The 25,657-nt window shown below is 42.2% G+C and overlaps 1 protein-coding gene across 1 annotated transcript in view; it reads right to left on the bottom strand.

Moving 5' to 3' along the window:
* The window catches only part of LOC135550816 (homeobox protein PKNOX2-like), a 112,878-nt gene that overhangs the window by 3,464 nt on the left and 83,757 nt on the right, over nucleotides 1–25,657 (bottom strand). The window contains exons 4-10 of the mRNA XM_064981944.1: nucleotides 12,748–12,919; nucleotides 9,122–9,307; nucleotides 5,925–6,060; nucleotides 5,177–5,274; nucleotides 1,426–1,545; nucleotides 718–794; nucleotides 205–380 (exon numbers count right to left, since the gene is read on the bottom strand). Coding sequence (XP_064838016.1) covers nucleotides 205–380; nucleotides 718–794; nucleotides 1,426–1,545; nucleotides 5,177–5,274; nucleotides 5,925–6,060; nucleotides 9,122–9,307; nucleotides 12,748–12,919 — 965 coding nt within the window. The remainder of the gene's footprint in view (nucleotides 1–204; nucleotides 381–717; nucleotides 795–1,425; nucleotides 1,546–5,176; nucleotides 5,275–5,924; nucleotides 6,061–9,121; nucleotides 9,308–12,747; nucleotides 12,920–25,657) is intronic.

Genomic DNA, 25,657 nt, shown 5'->3' with positions numbered 1-25,657 from the left:
AAAAATCAATGACTATTGAGTGTGTATGTGCACATTAACTATGCACATTGACGCAAAATGATTCCCTTGATAAAGTAGGTTGAAATAACAAGGAAACTATTTTGAAATTACAAGAGAACCATGGTGACTCAACCAATCTTTGTCTAGAGTGTTGAAACAGACCGACAGACGTGGACAGAACGTTTGAATGGTTTAGTGACGTACTGTCGGCGTTATTAGAGTGAGGTCCATGTGTCTGCAAGACTCCAGCCACAATGGAGTCTGGCCAGAAGCGCTGGGTTGGACGATGTTGGGACTTCATCTTCTTAGCCTTGGGGGCTGGGTCTGGGTTACTGGCATCAAGCATGGGCTGGAGGATGCGCCTGCGAGCGTTGATAAACCTAGAGATTGTGAGAGAGAGAGAGAAAAAGAGAGAGGGACAGAGAGGGAGATGGAGAGGGGAGGGAGAGGGAAGGAAAATAGACAAATAAAAAGACATACAGACAAGTGTAAGAGAAACATAGAGACAGACTTTTTTCTCTGTAAGGGTTTTGTACTCTATGATACTGAGAGCATTTTTAGACCAGTAGATGGCGCCAATATGTTGTGAATCACCATTATGGGGTAGAGCAAAGGACTGAGGTTAGAACTCATCATTCACCATTAATTTCATCCATACTTTTAGCCAGTTGATTTTCATGTTATATTGCATTGGCAGTAGTAGTATTACAATCTTACCAGTTGTTGACCTGTAATAAGGTGAGATTGGTTTGTCCTGCAATCTGTCTTTTCTCATCCTCTGTTGGGTAGGGATGCTACAAAAGGGAAAGATATAAGATGTTTTGAGTGCCATCAGTAAAGTTGAATCAATTTCAATTAGAATTGTTGTGAATTAATAGTTCAAACCCTCCACTCGCACCTCTCATCCCTAACCCTTACAATCTTCACACTGACTTCTCAATCTAACCTGTTAACCTATTTTCACACATTAAAAATTCCTCATAGCCTATCAGACAGGGTGGAACTACCATCTTGCTTATACCTACTCAATTCATTCAGATCCCTAGTGCCTATTGGTGTAGAAGCTATAGGAGCTGTTTCTAGATGGGCCCTCAGTCATACACAGCTATAACACTAACATTTTCAGCTCTAAACCCCTTACCCCGCTTTTCCTCCATTGCTCGACCCTTCTCAATATCTTCCTCCATAGCTTAACCCATGGACTACTGTTACCAGCTTCAGCAGCACATCAGAAAAAAAATGTGATGGTTCTGCACTCAGAAATATGATGCATGAAGCTTAATTTACTTTTCCATCAAATGTTTTGCTTATCTGGATACAACGGTTTTACGCACCAAACAAACTTTTTGAGAGTGTGATCGCCCTCTTTTGAATAACTCCAACTCCATTAACATTGATATGAACACTGAAATGTTGCTAGCTCACCATGAGGTGCTGGAAGAGCCAGGAGCGCATAATGTTGGTGGCATGCTTGGGCAGGACCCCTCTCTTGTTTTTGTGCTTCTTGTCGTCACTGTCCAAGAGTGAAGCCAAGTCCAGGTTTACCTTGGATGGAAGAGAGGGATGGGGTGTTATTGTTGCCATAGTAACAAAGAGAGTGTGCCAATTACTCGTCTCTTTGGCAAATGCAGAACCGCCCTCTTCACCATTGCCATAGCAACCCAATTTGAGTAATGATACTTAAAATAAAAGGCGAGGAAGGAATGTGGATTCGCAACACCCTTGACTCTGAGAAATCTGCGAGGCCGGTCTGATCTAAAAAAGAGAGCTCAGATGAGAAATCTGCCTCAAAAACCTGGCAACGTGTGGTGGGAAATCAAGAGAGTACAAGTAGGACGCTTGTAATTAAAACTTTGGCTTTGATAAGAGTTTTGTGCCAACTCAGTGGGTGGTTGAGAAAATTGTGAAAAAGCACTTCTTCAATAAATCGCTGATTTCTGTTTTACAGTATAGATGATAATTAACTGTTCCAGTGTCCTAGTTTAAACAGCAATGTGTTAGAGGCTTTCGTTTGCATGTCCCCACAGATAGAAAATAGAAGTATTGTGTGTGTGTGTGTGTGTGTGTGTGTGTGTGTGTGTGTGTGTGTGTGTGTGTGTGTGTGTGTGTGTGTGTGTGTGTGTGTGTGTGTGTGTGTGTGTGTGTGTGTGTGTGTGTGTGTGTGCGCGCGCGCAAGAAAACACATCTACGCACATGCACACACACCAAGACATCTACAGTGGCATGAGATTACTATGCATGAAATCTCAAAATGTCCATCTCTAGTCCACACACAAAACAAATAGTGTCTGTGTCATTGGCGCAAACATCAAAGTGGAGATCCTTCATTCATATTTAACAACACATTTGAAATGGTTAAAACATACCAAGAATATTAACATTTTATCTGGATCATGAAAACATTGGCAGGACAAAATGCAAAAATAAATAAACAAATACATAAATATACTCAGCTAAAAATGCATGTGATAAATTTCATGCAGACACTGGCATTGTAAAGTCATTAAAAAGAAACGGCTCCCAACTGACTCTGATATAAATATATAAAACACACAAAACAAGCCTCATTACAGTTGCAGCTGGGGTATGGAAATCCCTCCCCCATCCCCCTCGGCCCAGGGAATGCGTGTTCCGGGAAAGCGGGGTTGAATTAATTGGCGGCACCAAGCCGGGGTATCATAACCGGGAGTTTGCCGGTGGTGTAGCTACAGGGATGCACTCTATTCCCAGCCCACGTGTAGAGCGCTGCTTCGGCTGGGTCTTGGATATTCACAGAGGCCGCCGCTGTCTGTCAAACACAGAATTTCCTGCCTGGCTGATACAGCCGCAGAGTAACGCACTAAACAGTCTGCTCCATAGCGGAGCATACGGGTGGTCTGACAGTCTGACTCAGATATGGACCTCCTGTGTGAGGTTCTTCAGAACTTGGGGAATGCATGGGTTTAAAGGGACATGCACTCGCCCACTCGGACATCTAGAGCTTTCTTGGCAGGTGTGTTAGACTTCAAATAAAAATAAACAAGTGCACATTTCATCAAGGAGAACATTTTAGCACATAGGCTAAAGAATGAAACGTTACATAAAAAACAAGTGATACTTCGCAAACACAGTGTGCCTAATTTCTTAGGTTTACCAATGACACCTTAGCTATTCATATTTCATGCTAGTACTGTCGTCACATGTTCATAACAGATAGGCCTGCCCTCTGGTGACAGCTAATGGCGAGAAAAAATGAATATACTGCATGACATTAAGAGTATTTGGAGTTTGTCAGTCATAATCTTAAGGCAGGATATATTTGATTCTTATGACAGTGATACGATATGATAAACACTATATCTCAAATAAAGTGTTATCAATGAACTAAATATATTTTTCTACTGTTCCTCTAACTGGGTCAAGAGCTTCAAGTTTCTCGGTGTCCACATTACTAAGGAATTAACATGGTCCACGTAACACCAAAACAGTGGTGAAGAAGGCACGACAATGCCTCTTCCCCCTCAGGAGGCTGAAAAGATTTGGCATGGGCCCACAGATCCTCAAAAAGATCTACAGCTGCACCATTGAGAGCATATTGACAGGCTGCATCACCGCTTGGTATGGCAATTGCTTGACATCCGACTGCAAGGCTCTACAGTGGGTAGTACGTATGGCTCAGTCCATCACTGGGACAGAGCTCCCTGCCATCCAGGACTTCTATACCAGGCGGTGTCAGAGGAAGGCCCTAAAAATTGTTAAAGACTCCATCCACGCAAGTCATAGACTGTTCTCTCTACTACCGCATGGCAAGTGGTGTCGATGCACCAAGTCTGGAACCAACAGGACCCTGAACAGCTTCTACCTCCCCACCCATAACCCTGCTATATACAGTGCATTCGGAAAGTATTCAAACCCCTTGACTTTTTCAACATTTTGTTACGCTACAGCCTTATTTTAAAATTGATTCAATTGTTTTGTTCCCCCTCATCAAACTACACACAATACTCCATAATGACAAAGGTAAAACAGATTTATTTTTCTTCTCAAATGTAGTAAAAATACAAAACTTAAATATCACATTTACATAAGTATTCAGACCCTTTACTCAGTACTTTGTTGAAGCACCTTTGGCAGCAATTACAGAATCAAGTCTTCATGGGTATGATGCTACAAGCTTGGCAGACTTGTATTTGGGGAGTTTCTCCCATTCTTCTCTGCTGATCCTCTCAAGCTCTGTCAGGTTGGATGGGGGAATGTTGCTGCACAGCTATTTTCAGGTCTCTCCAGAGATATTTGATCGGGTTCAAGTCTGGGTTCTGGCTAGGTCACTAAAGGATATTCAGACTTGTCCCGAAGCCCCTCATCTGTTGTCTTGGCTGTGTGCTTATGGTTGATGTCTTGTTGGAAGGTACCAACAAATGGTTCACCTTCCAACAGGACAATGACCCTAAGCACAGCCAAGACAACACAGGAGTGCCTTCGGAACATGTCTCTGAATGTCCTTGAGTGGCCCAGCCAGAGCCTGGACTTGAGAGACCTGAAAATGTGCTGCAACTTATGTAAATGTAATATGGATACTTATGTAAATGTGATATTTCAGTTTTTTATTTGCAATAAATTTCTAAAAACATTTATAAAAACCTGTTTTTGCTTTGTCATTATGGGGTATTGTGTATAGATTGATGAGGGGGAAAACGATTTAATCCATTTCAGATTAAGGATGTAACGTAACAAAATGTGGAAAAAGTCAAGGGTCTGAATACTTTCTCAATGCACTGTATGTACATATCTACCTCAATTACCTCGTAACCCTGTACATCGACTCGGTACTAGTATATAGCCAAGTTATCATTACTCATTGTGTATTTATTCCTCATGCTACTATCTTTCTATTATTTCAAAAAATGTCTCTCTGCAAAAAAGTTGATTTGATATGATTTTAATTGGTTTCTCACATGCATTGAAATAAGTGTGCCTATAACAAAAACACGTTTTGGTGAGAAGAATGGTTTTGAATCTTGAATAGAGGGAACAGCAGGGATTCCAGGGACAAGATGGATTGTGGGTACAGCAGGCATTGTGGGGACAAGATGGATTGTGGGGACAGCAAGGATAGTGGGGACAGCAGGGATTGTGGGGCGACTGGATTGCGGGGACAGCAGGAGGGATATGCTAGGTAAGCAGCTGGTGTCCTCACCTGTGAATTCTGGATCTGGATGGTCCCCTGGGAGAGTCCCTGGGTTAACACCTGCCCTTGCGATGTCACCATGGCAACCGGCTGATACAAGGTTCCACCTGAGGGTATAATCTGCGGTTATGAAAGTCAAGTGGCTTCTTCTTCTGTGAAAAACAGTCGGCCTCGCGCAGGTTCGACTCGAGAGATATATTATCTCACCCTAACACAACAATAACAAGAACAACACGTAAACACGGACGGCGAGAATAAAGCACAAAACAAAAGGTGTATTCTTTCACCTCGGGGTCCTTGAGGAAGGAGTTGTTGTTTTGCTACTAATTACCACTCATTTAGATTCTCTGATTATGGGTGTTAAATTTGAGTTCATCTGAGTGTTGTGATCAAAGAGAAAGCTGGAATGAGATTGATTATTCTAGGTTGAAAGGGATTTCCGGAGGGTAGGGGTAACATTCCGCTGTACATAATAACAAGAAACCCATAGTTTCTTGAGTGAAACCAATAGTCACACTCTTGAGTGATATAGAACCTTCTGTCACCCTGCTGTTGTTTTTAGATAATTCTGTTGTAAGTCCATTTTGTGCATGCAAGGTAGAACACTCTGTACAATTTGTACATAAACTTCAACTGTTCCTGCCTATGTATCTAAAATGTATAGGCAAAAGGGGCAGTTGTTATAAAGTACAATGTAAAGATGTAATATTAGCAGGTTACATACAACTGGCTTGTGGAAGGTGGAAAGGCTTCTCACCTGACACCACCTGGGAGTTGATGGTAGTCATGGCAATGTTGCCCTGTTGCAGGGTCCCGGTGGGCACCATGATTCCCGAGGAGTTGACGGAGCTGGAGACTGATGTCATGGACGGAGAGGACGTCTGGAGGAGGTCCTGGTGAGGTCAGAGGTCATAAGAAGAGAGGGAACCAGTGAGGGATCTGAGAAGGGCAGTTGAGGACTTACTGAATGTTTCAGATAGAAATGCCATGAATAGAGCTGACAGGACTCATTATTGCAACATGTAGGCGACAAATGTCTGTTCTTCAAAATGTACTTGTATCAAAACCTTCTACAATGTTGTACACTACTGAATATGACTCAGACGTTTGGACACAAGTATAATGGCCTTTCAGAAAAACAAAACAGTCTTGGCAGTAAAGTCAACAGATAAAATCATATTTGAAAGTAATTGTTCTTACGAATTGCAAAGTTTTATAAAGGATGTCCATTCCAAAACACCACCTGGCACCCAGGGTGTATAAAATACAAGGGGACTACACCTTCCGTTAAGGAAAAAGATTTGAAGATGAATATACAAGAATGTAATGGGAAAAGGTGCAGATTTTTTTATTTTAATGTACAGAGTCTTAAACACAAATGGTTCAGTATAATATAATGAATATAACTTGTTGGACTCCCTCTAAAATGTACAAGGCAAAAGTGACAATCGACAGCAAATATTGGAGATTTAAATCTGATGATCCTGAGCTTGTACATACAGTATGTTGGTCAAGTGTCCTAATAATTAAAGAAAAGCATTGTAAGTTAGAATGTTGTAAAGTTAGTGTGGGAGAAGTGGAAAAGCTATTGTTGTCGATCAATAATGATAAACCTCCTGGCATTGACAACTTAGATGGAAAGCTACTGGTAGCTGACTCTATATCCAAATGTATCTGTCATACGTTTAATCTGAGTGTAGAGGAAAGTGTTTGTCCGCAGATCTGGAGGGAAGCCAAAGTAATTCCGCTACTTTAAAGTGGTAATGCAGACCTATCCGCTTTCTGCCAGCTCTTAGCAAACTGTTGGGAAAAATGGTGTTTGACCAAATACAATGCTATTTCTCTGTAAACAAATTAACAACAGACTTTCAGAATGCTTTAAAAAAATGTATTTAACTAGGCAAGTCAGTTAAGAACAAATTCTTATTTACAATGGCGGCCTAGGAGCAGTGGTTAACTGCCTTGTTTAACAAAGGGTTGCAGTCAGTTTTAAACCTCAGCTGAATCTGGTAATGAAATGTGTGGCTGTTGAACAAGTTGAGGAGACTAAATTACTTGGTTTTACCTTAGATTGTAAACCGTTATGGACAAAACATATACAGTGGGACAAAAAAGTATTTAGTCAGCCACTAATTGTGCAAGTTCTCCCACTTAAAAAGATGAGAGAGGCCTGTCATTTTCATCATAGGTACACTTCAACTATGACAGACAAAATAAGGGAAAAAATCCAGAAAATCACATTGTAGGATTTTTTATGAATTTATTTGCAAATTATGGTGGAAAATAAGCATTTTGAAAGAAAAGCAAAAAATGTTGGCCTTTAAAATAACATCAAATTGATCAGAAATACCATGTAGACATTGTTAATGTTGTAAATGACTATTGTAGCTGTAAACGGCTGATTTTTAATGGAATATAGGCGTAGGCATACAGAGGCCCATTATTAACAACCATCACTCCTGTGTTCCAATGGCACATTGTGTTAGCCAATCCAAGTGTATCAGTTTAAAAGGCTAATTGATCATTAGAAAACACTTTTGCAATTAAGTTAGCACCACTGAAACCTGTAGTTCTGATTAAATAAGCAATTAAACTGGCCTTTTTAGACTAGTTGAGTATCTGGAGCATCAGCATTTGTGGGTTCGATTACAGGCTCAAAATGGCCAGAAACAAAGCAACTTCTGAAACTCATCAGTCTATTCTTGTTCTGAGAAATTAAGGCTATTCCAAGCGATAAATTGCCAAGAAACTGAAGATCTCGTACAAAGCTGTGTACTACTCCCATCACAGAACAGTGCAAACTGTTTCTAACCAGAATAGAAAGAGAAGTGGGAGCCCCCGGTGCATATCTGAGTAAGAAGAAAAGTATATCAGAGTGTCTAGTTTGAGAAACAGGTGCCTCACAAGTCCTCAACTGGCAGCTTCATTAAATAGTACCCGCATAACACCAGTCTCAACATCAACAGTGAAGAGGTGACTCTGGGATGATTGCAAAGAAAAAAACATATCTCAGACTGGCAATTAAAAAGAAAAGATTAAGATGGGCAAAAGAACACAGACACAGGACAGAGGAACTCTGCCTAGAAGGCCAGCATCCCGGAATCGCCTCCTCGCTGTTGACGTTGAGACTGGTGTTTTATATTTTTGTTCAGTATAAATTGTAAAGCATTTTGTCTGTAATATCTTTTTTGTTATGTGTAGGAACGCAGTAACACTACCTGTCACCATTGGCATTGGCTAATTGGGCTACTAATAAGTCAAACCCTATTGGAAAATAATATTCTCTCTATTTCAAGGTGCAATAAAAATGTAATACACACAAATGCAGCCTTTATCTTGCTGGGAATTAACCTCCCGGAGAATACACCAAATGCTTACATGCACAGGACACTAACTCTCATTGCTAAAAGGGTCATTGTAAGGGATAGGAAAGAGGAGCAGCCGCCCTCATTTGCAGAAGGGCTCCAACTGTCTCTGTCAAATTTGAGATAACTATTGCAAATATAAATGGAGAGTCAAAAGAAAAAGATATGGGTCATGCTTGAAGTTACTTCCTTAGAGTGAACGAAAACAGGGGGAAATTTATGTCATTTATATTAACATAAAAAAATAAAAAGACGAAACAGATTAAACAGTTGGCTCTTTCTAAGTGCATACCAGAGACATTCTGTTTAGAGTGCATATGTGTATGCGTGCACCAGTGTGCATATCCCATGTCATTTCAAAGTCTAGTTTTGATTTAATTTTGGTTGTCTTGTCAACTAACGTTAAATGTGAAAATAGCAACAAAAATTCACCATGTCAATGGATTTAGGTAAAAAAATATTAAATTAAAATATGATGACTTGTTGCAAATCCAATCCGTTAATTCAATGTCATCACATACATTTTTTGCAGTTGAAATGACATGGAAACAATGTTGATTCAAGGAGTTTTTGTTTGTCTGTCTCTTACCTGCTGCAGGCTAAGTGAGGTGTGCGAGGGCGAGTAGGGTCCGCCCAGATCATTGCGAAGCAGGTTGTCGCTGTGCATCTTGGTCTTGAGGCAGGTGATGTAGCGGTTGCAAAAGTCCTTGCAGAGCTCATTAACCTTCTCCAGTTCCAGCAGGTGGATCCTCAGCACCTGGATGGCCTTCACCATCTGAGGAGAGAGAGAGGGGAAAATAAGAAGGCTCAATGACTGGGGAAAGAAGGAGGCTATATGCTAGCCTTCATGCTAGTCTGAGCTAGCTCAACTTTAGCTAGCTCCATTGTTGCTTTCTCCAGCTTTAAAAAAGTACAACTAGGGGTTGTTTCTGGACAGACCCCTTCTGTGCCTTATAGATGATGTGCTTGCCCTAGTCTGTCAGTCCCTGAACATACTCAGATAGCCCTTGACATAACACTTGCTAATCCATGACCCTCTCAAAATTCTTAACCATGATCCAATCCTTTTCCCAACCAGGCTTCCCATTCCTGTGCTCACTCTCTCAAAGTCAGCACTCAAGGGCACCAGAATGGGGTGGAAGAGTGCTTGACCAAGGAGGAGAAAAATCTGGCTGTAATAGCCTTGTTAAAGTTTTGAGTTTATTTGTTACAATTCATTGGTGCAAGATGTAAAATATGATCAAATTGCTTCTGTATTGTAATGTCGTTAATGCATTTATTTTGAATAAATATTTATTTAATGTACAAGTGAATATGTTGGTTTACTTTTAAGTTTTGACCAATTAGGTAATGGTGATTGACAGAGTTGAAAGCCTTGGCCAGGTCGATGAAGACAGCTGAACAGTACTCCCTTTTATTGATGCTGGTTATGATGTCGTTTAGGACCTTGAGCGTGGCTGAGGTGCACCCATGACCAGCTCGTATAGTGGAGAAGGTATGGTGGGATTCGAAATGGTCGGTATTCTGTTTGTTAACTTGGCTTTCGAAGATTTTTGAAAGGCAGGGCAGGATGGATATAGGTCTATAGCAGTTTGGGTCTAGCGTGTCGAACCCTTTGAAAAGGGGGAGGACCGTGGCAGCTTTCCAATCTTTGGGGATCTCAGATGATACGAAAAAGAGGGTGAACAGGCAAGTAATAGGGGTTGCAACAATTTCGTCGGATAATTTTAGAGAGGGTCCAGATTGTCTATCCCAGCTGATTTGTAAGGATCCAGATTTTGCCACTCTTTTGGAACATCAACTGGATTTGGGTGAAGGAAAAGCTTGGGAAAGTTGCTGCAGGGGGTTGTTGCCCTGGGTAGGTGTAGCCAGGTGGAAAGCATGGCCAGCCGTAGAAAAATGCTTATTGAAATGATTAGTTATCGTAGATTTATTGGTGGTGACAGTGTTTCATAGCCTCAGTGCAGTGGGTAGCTGGGAGGAGGTGCTCTTATTCTCCATGGACTTTACAGTGTCCCGAAACTTTTTGGAATTAGTGCTACATGATGCAAATTTCTGTTTGAAAAAGTTAGCCTTAGCTTTCCTAACTGACTGAGTTTATTGGTTCCTGACTTCCCTGAAAAGTTGCATATCGCGATATGGGGGCTATTTGATGCTAATGCAGGACGCCAGAGGATGTTTTTGTGCTGGTCAAGGTCAGTCAAGTCTGGGATGAACCAATGGCTATATCTGATTTATTATTGCAAGCTTATTTAAGATGGCGAGGAAAGCACTTTTAAAGAGCAACCAGGCATCCTCTACTGATGGGATGAGGTCAGTATCCTTCCAGGATACCCGGGCCAGGTCGATTAGATAGGCTTGCTTGCTGTTGTTTTAGGGAGCGTTTGACAGTGATGAGGGGTGGTCGTTTGACAGCGGACCCATTATGCACACAGGCAATGAGGCAATAATCGCTGAGATCCTGGTGGAAGACAGCAGACGTGTAGTTAGAGGGTAAGTTTGTCAGGATGATTTCTAAGAGGATGCCCATGGTTACAGATTTAGGGTTGTACCTGGTAGGTTCCTTAATAATTTGTGTGAGATTGAGGGCATCTATCTTAGATTATAGGACGGCCGGGGTGTTAAGCATATCCCAGTTTAAGTCACCTAACAGTACGAACTCTGAAGATAGATGGGGGGCAATCAATTCACGTATGGTGAACATTATCAGTGTTGGTGAAGAAAAACTATGAAAGAAGATGATAAAAATAGAACAAAACACGTATCTACCGAGTTTTGAAGGGAAATTTTATTTTATAAGAGAGATTTTATTTTATAAGAGAGTATTATTATTTTGTTAAGAAAGACTTAGTAGAGACTGAATCTACCGTCTCATCGTGGCGGTATTTGACAGCCTCGAGGTCAGCCTAGCATCGTGCGAGACCTGGAGAGAATTGCTTGTGGAAGATTAATGAGTTTATGTTTCCATGGCATATCGGTTGCTGTTAATGAGTACTGTTTGCATTGATGGCTGTGCTTGCTGTGGATCTTGTGAGGACAGCTGCACGGAACTGTTATACTTCGCTGAGGAAATATCTACGAGTAACGTTGGTGAGTAACCACAGCGATGGGGTGCTTCGGGACATCTTCTTTTTTCAGCTCCAACGCGTGCTAACGAGTTTAAGCAATCTTGCAAGTAATTTGGACACGGGTTCTGAAAAATCTTTGGTGTTTATTATTTTAATATCTTTTGGTGTGGTACATTGAAAATGTGACAAAATACATCTTGAACCTTACGTCTGTTGCATTGGTTGAGTTATTTACTGTTTCATCTTCATTTAAATGCATGAAAGCATATCCTTAATATAATAAAAAATCTATAAGCATTCTACCTGAAGTTAATGCCCTAGTTGTCATCACCCGAACAAGTTTACAATAGGGATTCTTATTGGAGATGTCCCTCTCACCTAATATCCCATGCTGTTGAGATATTCTACGGTAATATCGTAAGAGTCAAATTCGAGCCGGTTGAGATGTTACATGGCAATTACCGCTGCTTGTTTAGTCGGGGCCTTGTGCCATCTCAGCCAGTCAGCTTACTGTACTGTGGAAGAGTTAGTGTGTGCTGGGTCCAGCCCCCGACCAGCACCTTGTAAAGCACACAGATGTGGGGTTAATTGACTGCCGCACCACTTGTCGCCAAGCACCCACATAATTATTTCTCTCCCTCTAGCCACCCTCCCTATTTCTCCTAATTTCTAATTACTGCTAGCTGTCATAGAATGGTAGGAGGGAGAGATCATGATGGGAAGAGTGGGAAAGGGGAAGAGAGAGAAAGGGTGAATAGAATAGAAACAGATATTGAGAGAGACAAAGGAGGAAAGTAAGAGGTACAAGAGGGAGGGGGTAGAGGTAGACGTGTATGAGGGAGCAAGAGAAAGAGCTAATTGAAGAGAGAACTGTGTACATGAGAAAGGGTGAGAGAGAAAATAAGACAACCTTATTGTGGATGGGACCTGAAAGGGATATTTAACAGAACTTCCTTACGCTGAGGAGGCTTCTCAGTAGTCCAGGGTGGCTTACTAATGTTGAGGATGATTTGCTCTCTCTTACTGGTGGAGGAAGTCATCACAGTATGACTATGACTACTGCTCAATATTAGGAAGCCATGTTAGACTTTGAGATGGTTCAAATCCATGTTAAACTATTTAGATGGCCCTCAGGCGGGGTACTAACCAGGTTGTCCAGCTCAGGGTCCTCACTGAAGAACGGCTTGTGGTCCTGCTCCTGCTGGTGGACAAAGTTTTCGATGTCCACATCGAAGCTGGCAGAGGTGATGCACTCGGAGCCCTGGGTGGCCTGCTCACACTTCTCAAACAGCAGGGCCAGCAGTGGGAATAGAGGGTGTCTGGAAGGATAGGAGAAGACAGGAATAACTGCTCTAGCTGTATCTTGATTGCCGTATAAGTAGTAGTTCTAGGTACAAAGAGGACAAGTAAATCTGTTTGAGAAGTTTGCCTTGGTAATGGCGTATTTGAGGTATGTATCATGTTAACAGACTGAGGCAGGTATTCAATCCGATCGCGCTTTTTAGACAATGGTCCTTTTAAAGGCAATGTTTGTGTTCGCTGAGACCACATTCACAGTAAACACTGCAGATGTCGGCTCAATTGGAAAATACCTAAATTGTCCCAATGTGCGATCAGATTTAATCCCGGCCTTAGAGGGAAGTTTAGTTGTGCATTGTGTGTTAACTATAGCATGTTGTACTGCAACAATGCTCTATTTGACACCCAGGAACTGCATTAGCAAGATAACTTGATCGTTAACTCAAAAGACAAATGCAACAGACAAAGAAAACGGTAGACAATGAGATCCGACTGGGCACAAACTAGTTGTTTCAATGTAATTTGTCAACATATTGTGACGATGAATCTATGTTTGAAACACATTTGGATTTGCAAAATGTAATCAACCAGTAGTGTTTTCATATAATTTCAACCTGCGTTGCAAACATTGAAATTACATTTACATTTAAGTCATTTAGCAGACGCTCTTATCCAGAGCGACTTACAAATTGGTGAATTCACCTTCTGACATCCAGTGGAACAGCCACTTTACAATAGTGCATCTAAATCATTTAAGGGGGGGCGAGAAGGATTACTTTATCCTATCCTAGGTATTCCTTGAAGAGGTGGGGTCTCAGGTGTCTCCGGAAGGTGGTGATTGACTCCGCTGTCCTGGCGTCGTGAGGGAGTTTGTTCCACCATTGGGGGGCCAGAGCAGCGAACAGTTTTGACTGGGCTGAGCGGGAACTGTACGTCCTCAGTGGTAGGGAGGCGAGCAGGCCAGAGGTGGATGAACGCAGTGCCCTTGTTTGGGTGTAGGGCCTGATCAGAGCCTGGAGGTACTGCGGTGCCGTTCCCCTCACAGCTCCGTAGGCAAGCACCATGGTCTTGTAGCGGATGCGAGCTTCAACTGGAAGCCAGTGGAGAGAGCGGAGGAGCGGGGTGACGTGAGAGAACTTGGGAAGGTTGAACACCAGACGGGCTGCGGCGTTCTGAAATACAATTACTTAACCTAACTTCACCATAATCATCAAACTATGTACTGTATATGTTGAAATCCATGTAAAATTGCAAAAAATCTCACTTAGAATCTACATGGGAATTGCAGCACATGCAACATCCGATCCATTCTTTTTATGACCATCTTGTTCTTTCTGCTTGCATTTTGTATTTATATAAATGTGTGTATTTTCTGTAATGTATATAATTCAGGGCTCATCTGTAAAAGAGCCATTGGTTATAGTATGACTCCCTGATGAAATAAAGGTTTAAAAAATGATATATATAGTGTATATTGGATGGATTAAATTATGTTGAATTTCATATTTGATTAGACATATTTTATTTGACCTTGTTTCAATGTCGATAGTAAAAAGGTATGTTTGAATCTATGTCAATGTTTCAACATCATGCCATCAACCTAAATAAAGAGATGTCAATATTGAAATAAAATCTGAAGCCACAACGATATCTGCCTGAACAGTGACTCTGTACTTGTATAATGAGGGGACATGTACCATTCAGACGACTACCTCAAGTTGTGTTAGTTTCTGCTGAGCTATCATCTCAACACAAATGGACACGGATCAGCGTCCATACTCATTTGCATAGCTATGCTGTACCGTAATAACATTGAATGATTGAAAGTAACTCCTTTATCTTGTTTTACACAAGCTATGTAAAAGTAAGTTCAGAATAAGATTGGGTTTATGTAGGCTACATTCAATGTAGTACATTGACATCTGATTTGCCCAAAGGACATCATCATTTCAATGTATAGCTAGGTATACTATCATTAATTTATGATTGTTTGCTATAAATTTGGAAGTATTTACGATTAGCCCTATAAATAGGATGCCACGTGAATTATATTAATAATACACTTTTACCTTTGGAAATTGTATTTAATAAATATGTTTTTCATAATACTCTGAACAAAAATATAAACGCAACATGCAACAATTTCAACGATTTTAATGAGTTTACAGTTCATATAAAAAAATCTGTCAATTTAAATAAATAAATTAAGCCAAAATCTATAGATTTCACATGACTGGGCAGGGGCACACCCATGTGTGAGCATGGGAGGGTATAGGCCCACCCACTTGGGAGACTGGTCCACCCACGGGGGAGCAAGGCCCAGCCAATCAGAATTTGTTTTTACCCACAAAAGGGCTTTATTACAGATGGAAATACTCCTCAATTTCATCAGCTGTTCAGGTGGCTAGTTTCAGACAATCCCGCAGGTGAAGAAGCCGGTTGTGGAGGTCCTGGGCTGGCGTGGTTACACGTGGTCTGCAGTTGAGACTGTTTGGACATACTGACAAATCTTATAAAATGACAATTGTGGAGAAATTAACATTCAATTGTCTGGCAACAGCTCTGGTGGACATTCTTGCAGTCAGCATGTCAATTGCACACTCACTCAAAACGTGAGACATCTGTGGCATTGTGTTGTGACAGAGTTGATATTTTTGTTCAGTATATATATATATTGATAATACTATTATTAATATAATGAATTTGGCATTCTATTTATAGGGCTACATTTTCATATGATATTTTGTGATTGACATTGCATGAAATTTTGCCACACTGGTGAAAAGGGTACAGTATCTCGTCAACATGTTTGATGCCGATTGACACCTGCACCCAATTGACCTGATTGCCTTTAGTATGAGAAGCCTACACAAAGCACAACCAATTTCAAGCTAAACAAGCCCTGTGGAGAAGACGATTGCTGAAGAGGTAAGACAATCATTTTATCACCTATAGACTTATTTTGATTGTTTGTTGGACTACTGCAATTGAGCTGTGACTTATCATCAACGGTGGCGTAAATGCCATGCAGCTGTTTTAGCTCTTGTAGAGTCTAGCGATAATGGAAAATCTGACATTTTGACTGAAACTAGTGTAGATGGTAACGTGAGTGACACCTCCAGTGTTACAACAAGTGATCGTACTGAAAGGTTGTGTGATAGGGATGAGATTAAGAGGTTGTCTGATTGTGTGAAGCAGGATCTTCTCAAACTGCAACAAAGGGTGGTATATGTGTGAAGCTGGGATCTTAGGCTAATGAAAATAACCTCACCAGGGGTGGAATAAATAGTTTCAGATTAAAGGCTCTTTGAACGGAAGGGTAGAGTTACACTCCGAGGGGACACATCCAGAGAGAAAATATGAATTCAATAACTTGGCCTACATGGCTAGCCATCAAGTAGCTACATCTCCATTAGTAGACTCTGGAGTTTCTTGTATTTCATGGTTTCTATTAGATTATATGCATATGGTGTGCTTGGGCGTCATGATTTTCCTTAAATGAGGCCCTAAAACATTCATTGTCTTCCTGTCAGAAAATCAAGTTGTCAGAGGCTCTGATCTCCTTTCAAAGGCATATTGCCAAAATAATTTGCCTGACAACCTCTGTGACTGGCAGGACTCGACTGACGAAAAGCCACGGAGTACAGGTAGTTTTTGCTTTACACTGGTCCCATAGTATTGAAGGATGTTTCCAAAAAGGTCTAACCTGGACGATGCTGTGTCGCATCCGGCCACGACCGGGAGACCCATGAGGCTGTGCACAATTGGCCCAGCGTTGTCCGGGTTAGGGGAGAGTTTGGCTGGCCGGGATGGCCTTGTCCCATGCACACTGGCTTCGGTTGCCAGCTGTACAGTGTTTCCTCCAACACATTGTTGCGGGTTCCTTTCAGGCAAGCAGTGTGTCAAGAAGCAGTGTGGCTTGCGTCCGTACGGGAGTTGCAGCGATGGGACAAGACTGTAACTACCAATTGGACATCATGAAAAAGGGGTGAAAAAAAAATGTAAATAAAAGCCCACATAATCCATTGGTACAAGAGACAAGGCGACTGTCTGAATCAAGCCAAGTGAAACATACTGCCAAGAACATCCAACCATCATCACCGTTGGTAGGATAATCATAATCGTAGGTCATCAATTTTATTTTCCAATGATTGCATGTTAGCAAGTAGAATGGATGGCAGCGGGACTTCACTCGCTCGCCTAAGGATTCTCAGAAGGCAGCCCGATCTGTGCCCTCTTTTCCTCCATATTTTCTTAAGGAAAAAGCTTCTTCCAGTTCATGGTGAGGAATCGCTGTTCTGATGTTCTGTCACGCTCGTTGAAATGAGTAGACCAAGGTGCAGCGTGCATAGAGTTCCACATAATTTAAATAAACCGAAACTCACTGAACAAACAACCGAAAGAAATGTGAAGCTACTGTTGTGCACTCAGGCAACTAAATGTAGACAAGATCCCACAAACACAAATGAGGAAATGGCTACCTAAATATGATCCCCAATCAGAGACAACGATAAACAGCTGTCTCTGATTGGGAACCATATCAGGCCAACATAGACATACAAAAGATGACCCACCCTAGTCACTATCACGCCCCAACCAACATAGAGAAAAAACAGCTTACTATGGTCAGGGCATGACATGTACAGAAGTTACTACCAAGAAGGCTCAAATGCAGCACAAGCCACCAGGTAATGACGACCCCTTTGTCTCCCCAATTTCGTAATATCCAATTACAGTCCCATCGCTGCAACTCCTGTACGGACTCGGGAGAGGCGAAGGATGGGAGCCGTGCGTCCTCCAAAACATGACCCTGCCAAGCTCGCTTATCTCGGAAGCCAGCCCTACCGACGTGTCTGAGGAAACACTGTACAACTAGTGACCGAAGTCAGCTTGCAGGATCCCGGCTACCACAAGGAGTTGCTTGAGTGCAATGGGAAAAGGAATCCCGGACGGCCAAACCCTCCCCTAACCCAGACGACGCTGGGCCAATTGTGCGCTGCCTCATGCGTCTCCTGATTACGGTCTGCTGTAATGCCTCAAGCACTGCGAAGCAGTGCCTTAGACCGCTGTGCCACTCGGGAGGCCCCAACATCTTATTCTTGATCATTGTATTTGATAAAGGTATTCCATTTGTAAAAATAATTGGCATGATGTTGTCTAATCTATTATTTCAGAGAATCATCTTGGTCTCTCACATGGCTTAACCCTGGAGCTTGAGGGCTCGAGGTTTCTTTCTGCCTTCTTAATTGAGGGTTCCCCCTCAACAAATCGATGCAAAGGATCAGACGCAAGTACGAAACTCTCCATTTAGAATTATTTAAAGTATAATTTAAAGTTTAATAGAAATGACAATGTGTTTAGGTTGCATTTTAGGTTGCCTTTTAATACTTTTACACTTAAATGTGTTTTATGGTGGGAGAGGACCTACCCAAGCGCCATAACCTGTACCACTGCCACTGAGAAGCAAAAGGATAAAACACCATGCAAGCCACCAAGTGTGTGGATAGGGAAACCCAACCCAGCGATTTATAGTGCGGTGGACCCTTCACAACATAAGCCAACCCCTTATTCTCATTCTTGATCGATGTATTTGGGAAAGGTATTCTAATTTTACCAAGAATTGCCATGTGGTCCAATATTTTCCAGCAGAGAATCTTGAGCATTCATGCTCCGAGGACAGGTCATGTGGGAGACCGAGGTCTCCTTCTGCCTCTTCAGATGAGATCCCCCTCACCAAAGCACTACAAAGGCTCAGACCCTTTTCTATAACGGAAGCAAGTACAACACATTTCATTTGTGTGAGTGCAACCATATCCGTAGGCTAGTTGGATTTCCAAATAACAAGAAGTGATTAATATGTTTTTAATCTTCTCTTCTATTTTATTTGTTTCCTGTTATAGTCTTGTCCAGTCAATTCTACGCAAGTATCCATAAACTTTGCCCATCTCTGTATTTTCTGACAAAACATTGATATATATTTTCTTGACACCAAGAATAAAGATACTGCAGTGAACAGTCATTCTTGCCTGAGTTGTAGAAGTTGGAACCACTATATTAAACAGAGGGGGCTTTGCAGATGGATCATTTCCATATCATTCCCACTTAATATCTTCATATTGATTCATACCATAGCTGAATGTCCTGGGCAACATGAGAAAACGATCCAAACTAGGGTTGCACAACTTCTCCAAAATCCCCAAGTTTTCATTATTCCTGGATTGAAGATTGACAGAATCAGAAGGGAATAAGTAGGGTGTCAGAAATCCTTCAACCAGGAGTTCTGGGAATTTTGGGAAAATTACCAGATTTTTAAAAGCCTCGTCCAAACTATTGATAACACAGTGATACAGGGTTGCGTCAAACAGTTTGTTCGTTATTTTGTTTACTTGTCAGGAGGTGAAAAAGGAATCTCTGAACACTTCAATCAGATGCAATTTGAGTTTGAATTGCGTCTGATTAAAGTGTGTGTAGGCTGCTTTTTCACTCAATCATTTACTCCTCCATCTTTACTTAGCCTGCCACTGGATGTGCGGCACATCATTTCACTGGACACGTATTTCAACACGGTAATATGGTTCATATTTGGTTGAGACGATGATCAATAAGATTTCAACCTTTATTCTCCCATTCAAAAGACAGGCAACAGTTATTTATTTTATTTCGGTACTATAGTTTGAAAACTATACTTAATTAATAATCAACTATTGCAGTGAAGTTGAGAACACATTGTGATCTGATTTGACCAAAACACACCATGAATTCAACAGGGATTGTCACCAATCCATGAAGTGTGTTGATTAGACGTTTAGAAGTAGTTGCCATTTTATGATGTAGGCTTCTTTACATAAGGATAAGAGCCTAAGATAAGAATATGAAAACAGACTATCAACCAGGACCTTTGATGTTGCACGCTCTTGAAAACCACAATACAATTGTACTCGTGGTGCAAAATGTATCTTCCAGACATAGGGTCTATAGTACTGTTAGCTATTTTCATTCTGTGTAACACAATTAGAGCAGTGACCTCGAACAGCATTGTGTAAATCTTTGTTCATGTAAAAACTTTTTGTCAGTCAAAAATAGTTTAAATGGTGAGTAAGTGAGCAACTATGTACATACATTCTGGTCATGTTGAAAGTGTATTGGGATGATGTTTATTCCGCTTTAAATGAGGTGTACCATGTAGAAACACCACAACACTCATTGGTGGCTATCCTGGGGGTGATTCCAGGGTGCATAGAGGGAAGGAGTCAGAACTGTCTTTTGCTGATTTTGCTCACAGCAATCCAATGAAATGGTTCAAACCCAACCCTCCAACATATAACTCGTGGCTGCAAAAGTTTTGGGAGCTGTATGAGATGGAATAAATAACACATTCACTTCAATGAAAAAGACCTACATTAATTAAGATGGAGCCCAGTAATGAGACTTAACATTGTATTTGTGCTATTTTGTGTGTGGGTTTGGGTGTCTTTTTCTATTGCTCTTTTTGCTTATAATAATTATTATCTCTGGCTGGAAATGTGCCACCTTACATATTCACTTATTTTACCATGTAGCATGAACTGGACCAATCTGTATTAATATTTGTATATTCATCTGCTTTTTAAAATTGTAAAAAAAAAGAACAGTTGAAATAATGTATTGCACCCCAAAATAGATGTACAAGTTTTTAAAAAAGTACAAATCTGGCACAGGCTTCTGGAAACACAGATAAGATATAAAATAAACAAACAAAAAACTCTCATCCCTTTACTTACTGGCCTTTGTGGTCAGGTGCATATTTCAGACAGGTTGACACCGCCTGTAGTATTTCTGCCTCCGTAGCTTTTGGTTTTGTCACGGTTTTGTCACGTGCGTGTGCCTGCATGTAGGCATGCATGAATCCACATGCGTATGTACGAACAAACGTGTGTGTGTGTGCGTGTGGGTGGTGTGAGGGAGTCGGTAGTTAGGGGGAAAGCAGGCATGCAGCACACAGGAATACTGTAGGATGCTGGGAGTGTGGGTCTCTGCTCTGGCTCTAACCCATGGCTCTCATTTGCAGCCTTTAATAGCCCGCTATATTAGACTCTAATCTACCTGATCCCGATTTAATGTGGCTCCCTCTGCCAGACGTGAGACGAATACTAAACAGGCAGCCATGCGCAGATCACCGAGCTGCAGTCCCCACGGCCTCGTCCATTGGGTGTGTGTGTGTGTGTGTGTGTGTGTATGGGGGTGAATCAGTATAAGTGCCAACCACTTCCTCCCTCTGGCTGCAAAGGTGTATTATGTTCATTATGGCCTGTTTTGCAGGTTCTATTCTATGGCAGGTGTTCAACTGGACTAGTTATTACTTAACTTGCTGCTGATCTAAGAAATTGAAGTGTTGTAGACAGTTATTTTCTTATGAGATAATATAGCAATTTGTCATGTTGTTGATTCCAACAGCTGCCTTTCTCACAAGTGATGATTTACAGCTTTGGAGTGGAATGTTTGTTTTGCCATTCGTCAATGGTGTTCTCTGTAAACACACAGACACACACAAAAACTGGTGTAATGGAAATATGACACCATGTGGCAGGGCTGGATTGGCCATCTGGCAATTCTGGCAGATGCCAGAAGGGCTGGACCATTTTTTAGCTGGGTCAAAATTGACACACACAAATTAAAAAAGTGACATTGCCTGCAGAAATGGCTGGCCCCTCTACCAAGACGGGCCAGCCCGGTTTTCTCTCCCGGATGAGGTGGCCCGAAACCTACTTTGATTATGTCAAGAACCCCGTAGTGTGGCAGATTACGCGGTAGACTTTCGCACGTTGGCAGCCAAGAATGCCTGGAACCCGGAGTCTCCGTTCGATACTTTTCGTCATGGACTATCGTAGGAGATTAAAGATGAGCTTGCAGCTCGGGAGTTACCCCTGGACCTTGACTCCATCATAGCCTTAACTATAAGGATTGATGGATGTCTACGGGAATACAGGGGGGAGAGGTCTGTTTTCAGCCCCACTCATTTGTCCACGGCTGCTTGCTCGCCCCCGAAGAACCCCGAGAGTCCCCGACGCCTGCATTTCTGAGAGGATTCGAAGTCACCCGAGTGCCCTCGGGAATCATCAGGAACGGGCGACTCGTTTTCTACTGTGCTTATGCAACAGGGCAGAGCTAAATTGTCACCTCAGGAACAATTACATAGGCTTTACTCCAACAGTTGCCTGTATTGTGGTGCTATAGGGCATTACAAATCCACCTGTCCAGTGAAAGACCAGACTCATCAGTTAGGTAAGAGTACTATGGTGGGCCATACTGGGAGTTTTCTAACTCCCATTACTCGCACTCCCTTCCATGTTATCCTGCTGTGGGGTGACCAGTCTAAACTTTGGGTCTGATGAGAGTTTTATGGACCCTACTCTGGTATCGGAGCTGGGTATCTCCATGCAACTTCTCTCCATTCCCATGGATACCAGAGTACTGGACGGACGCACCATTGGCAATGTCACTTATAATACGGTGCCCATTAACCTGCCTGTGTCAGGCAATCACAGTGAGTCCATACAGCTTCTTCTCATTGAATCTCCCTATGTTCCTGTTGTTTTGGGATTTTCATGGCTCCCGAGGCACAACCCTGTTATTGACTGGACCACTGGTTCTATCTTGGGATGGAGCCTGTTCTGCCACTCACATTGTCTTAAGGCGGCGCAGCCTGCCCCGGGATGTGTCCTCCTGCGGGCTCTGTTAACCTCTTACATCTATGGGGGCGCTATTTCATTTTTGGATGAAAAACGTTCCCGTTTTAAACAAGATATTTTGTCACAAAAAGATGCTCGACTATGCATATAATTGATAGCATTCGAAAGAAAACACTGTGACGTGTCCAGAAATACCAAGATATTCTCTGTGCGTGCCCTAGAACGTGAGCTTCAGGCAAAACCAAGATGAGATGGCATCCAGGAAATGACAAGGATTTTTGAGGCTCTGTTTTCCATTGTCTCCTTATATGGCTGTGAATGCGAGAGGAATGAGCCTGCCCTTTCTGTCGTTTCCCCAAGGTGTCTGCAGCATTGTGACGTATTTGTAGGCAGATCATTGGAAGATTGACCATAAGAGACCACATTTACCAGGTGTCCGCCCGGTGTCCTGCGCCGAAATTGGTGCGCAAAAGTCACCTGCCAGTATTTTTCCATGCGATACAGAGAGGAAAGCAAGCTTCCACGAACTGCATATCAATGAAGAGATATGTGAAAAAACACCTTGAGGATTGATTCCAAACAACGTTTGCCATGTTTCGGTCGATATTATGTAGTTAATCCGGAAAAAGTTTTACGTTGTAGGTGACTGAATTTTCGGTTCGTTTCGGTAGCCAGACGCAATGTAGAAAACGGAACGATTTCTCCTACACACAGACGCTTTCAGGAAAAACTGCGCATTTGGTATGTAACTGAGAGTCTCCTCATTGAAAACATCAGAAGCTCTTCAAAGGTAAATGATTTTATTTATTTGGTTATCTGGTTTTTGTGAAAATGTTGCGTGCTAAATGCTACTCAAAATGCTATGCTAGCTTTGCATACTCTTACACAAATTAGTCAATTTCTATGGTTCAAAAGCATATTTTGAAAATCTGAGATGACAGTGTTGTTAAGAAAAGGCTAAGCTTGAGAGCAGACGCATTATTTTCATTTTATTTGCGATTTTCAGAAATCGTTAACGTTGCGTTATGCTAATGAGCCTGAGGCTTTAGTCACAAACCCGGATCCGGGATGGGGAGTTTCAAGAAGTTAAAGCCTCTAATTTTTCCGCCACTCCCGAGTACCAGGACCTCTTGGATGTTTTCAGCAAGACTTGTGCCACCTCCCTCCCTCCGCATCGACCCTACGATTGTGCTATTGATCTCCTCACGGGCACAACAACGCCTCATGGGTGGCTAGATTCTCTGTGACCAAGGCCATAGATGAGTACATTGAGGACTCTCTGGCTGCTGGGAGCATTCATCCTTCTTCCTCCCCTGCCAGCGCAGGGTTCCTCTTTGTGGAAAAAAAGGACAAGACCCCAAGTCCATGTATCGACTACCGGGGCCTCAATGACATCACGGTTAAGAATCGTTACCCTCTACCACTCCTCTCCTCGGCTTTCGTACCTCTCCAGAGGTCAACCATGTTTTCCAAGTTGGACCTTCGGAATGCCTACCACCTAGTTTGGATACACAAAGAAGACGAGTGGAAGATGGCCTTTAACACAGCTAGTGGACACTATGAGTACCTGGTCATGCCATATGGACTCACCAACGTTCCCACAGTAGTGTTCCAGGCCTATATGCTCTGTGACATGTTGAATTGATTTGTGTTTGTATACCTCGACGACGTCCTTGTTTTCTCCCGTTCTGCTCAAGAATATGTCCTCCATGTCTGACAAGTCCTTCAGCACCTCTTAGAGAACCATTTGTTTGTGAAAGCAGAGAAGTGCAAATCCACCGCTCCACTATCTCCTTTCTGGGAAATATCATCAATGAAGGGAATGTTCAGATGGATCCTGAAAGATGAGAGTGGTGATGGATTGGCCCCAACCCACATCCAGAGTACAGATGCAATGTTTCCTGGGATTTGCTCATTTCTACCGCCGGCTTCATTCGGGGCTACAGCACTCTGGTGGCTCCTCTCTCTGCACTCACTTCTCCCAAGGTGCCGGTCACATGGTCCCAAAGCTGTTGACAAGGCGTTTTTGGCCCTTAAGCATCGGCTTACTACAGCCCCCATACTTATCCATCTGGAGCTGTCCTGTCAGTTCGTGGTTGAGGTTGACGCTTCTGACGTTGGAGTGGGAGCCATCCTGTCCCAGCAGTCAGCTCAGGACCAAAAGCTGCATCCCTGTGCCTTTCTGTCCCATCGTCACAACCCCGCTGAGAGAAACTACGACGTAGGAAATCGGGAACTCCTGGCGGTCAAGAGGGCTGGAGTAGTGGTTGGAAGGGGCGGAAAATACATTTTTGGTGTGGACCGACCATAAGAATATAGAATATCTCCACACAGCCAAGCGCCTTAACTCTAGGCAGGCCCTTAACTCTTTTGGGATGAGGGGAAGCATTTTCACTTTTGGATGAATAGAGTGCCCAGAATGAACTACCTCCTACTCTGTAATGCTAATATATGCATATTATTATTAGTATTGGATAGAAAACCCTCTGAAGTTTCTAAAACTGTTTGAATGATGTCTGTGTATCAACTCATATGGCAGGTGAAAACCTGAGAAAAATCCAACCAGGAAGTGGGACATCTGAGGTTTGTAGTTTTTCAAAGCTTGGCCTAACGAATACATAGTGTCTATGGAGTCAAGTTGCACTTCCTACGGCTTCCACTAGATGTCAACCGTCTTTAGAAACTTGAATGAGGATTCTACTATAAAGGAGGGGCTCATGAGACCTGTTTGAGTCAGCGGTCTGCCATAGTGCCTTGGTCTCGTGACGCACGCTCCCGACAGAGTTACCTCTCGTTCCAGTGCTTTTCTTCAGACATAGGAATTCTCCGGTTGGAACATTATTGATGTTTTATGTTAACATCCTAAAGATTGATTCCATACATCGTTTGACATGTTTCTAAAGGACTGCAACGGAACTTTTCAAATTTTTTTCTGGACTAAGTGCTCACGCCTCATGAAGATGGATTACTGGGCTGAACACACAACAACAAGTGGCTATTTGGACATGAATTATGGACTTTATGAAACTTTATGGAACAAATCAGTCATTTATTGGGATTCTGGAAATTGAACTGGGATTCCTGGGAGTG

The sequence above is a fragment of the Oncorhynchus masou genome, chromosome 12 (assembly GCF_036934945.1).
Source record: "Oncorhynchus masou masou isolate Uvic2021 chromosome 12, UVic_Omas_1.1, whole genome shotgun sequence".
Classification (NCBI taxonomy): Eukaryota; Metazoa; Chordata; class Actinopteri; order Salmoniformes; family Salmonidae; genus Oncorhynchus; species Oncorhynchus masou.
The sequence above is the reverse complement of the archived record's forward strand: the minus strand, read 5'-3'. Positions and strand labels throughout refer to the sequence as shown.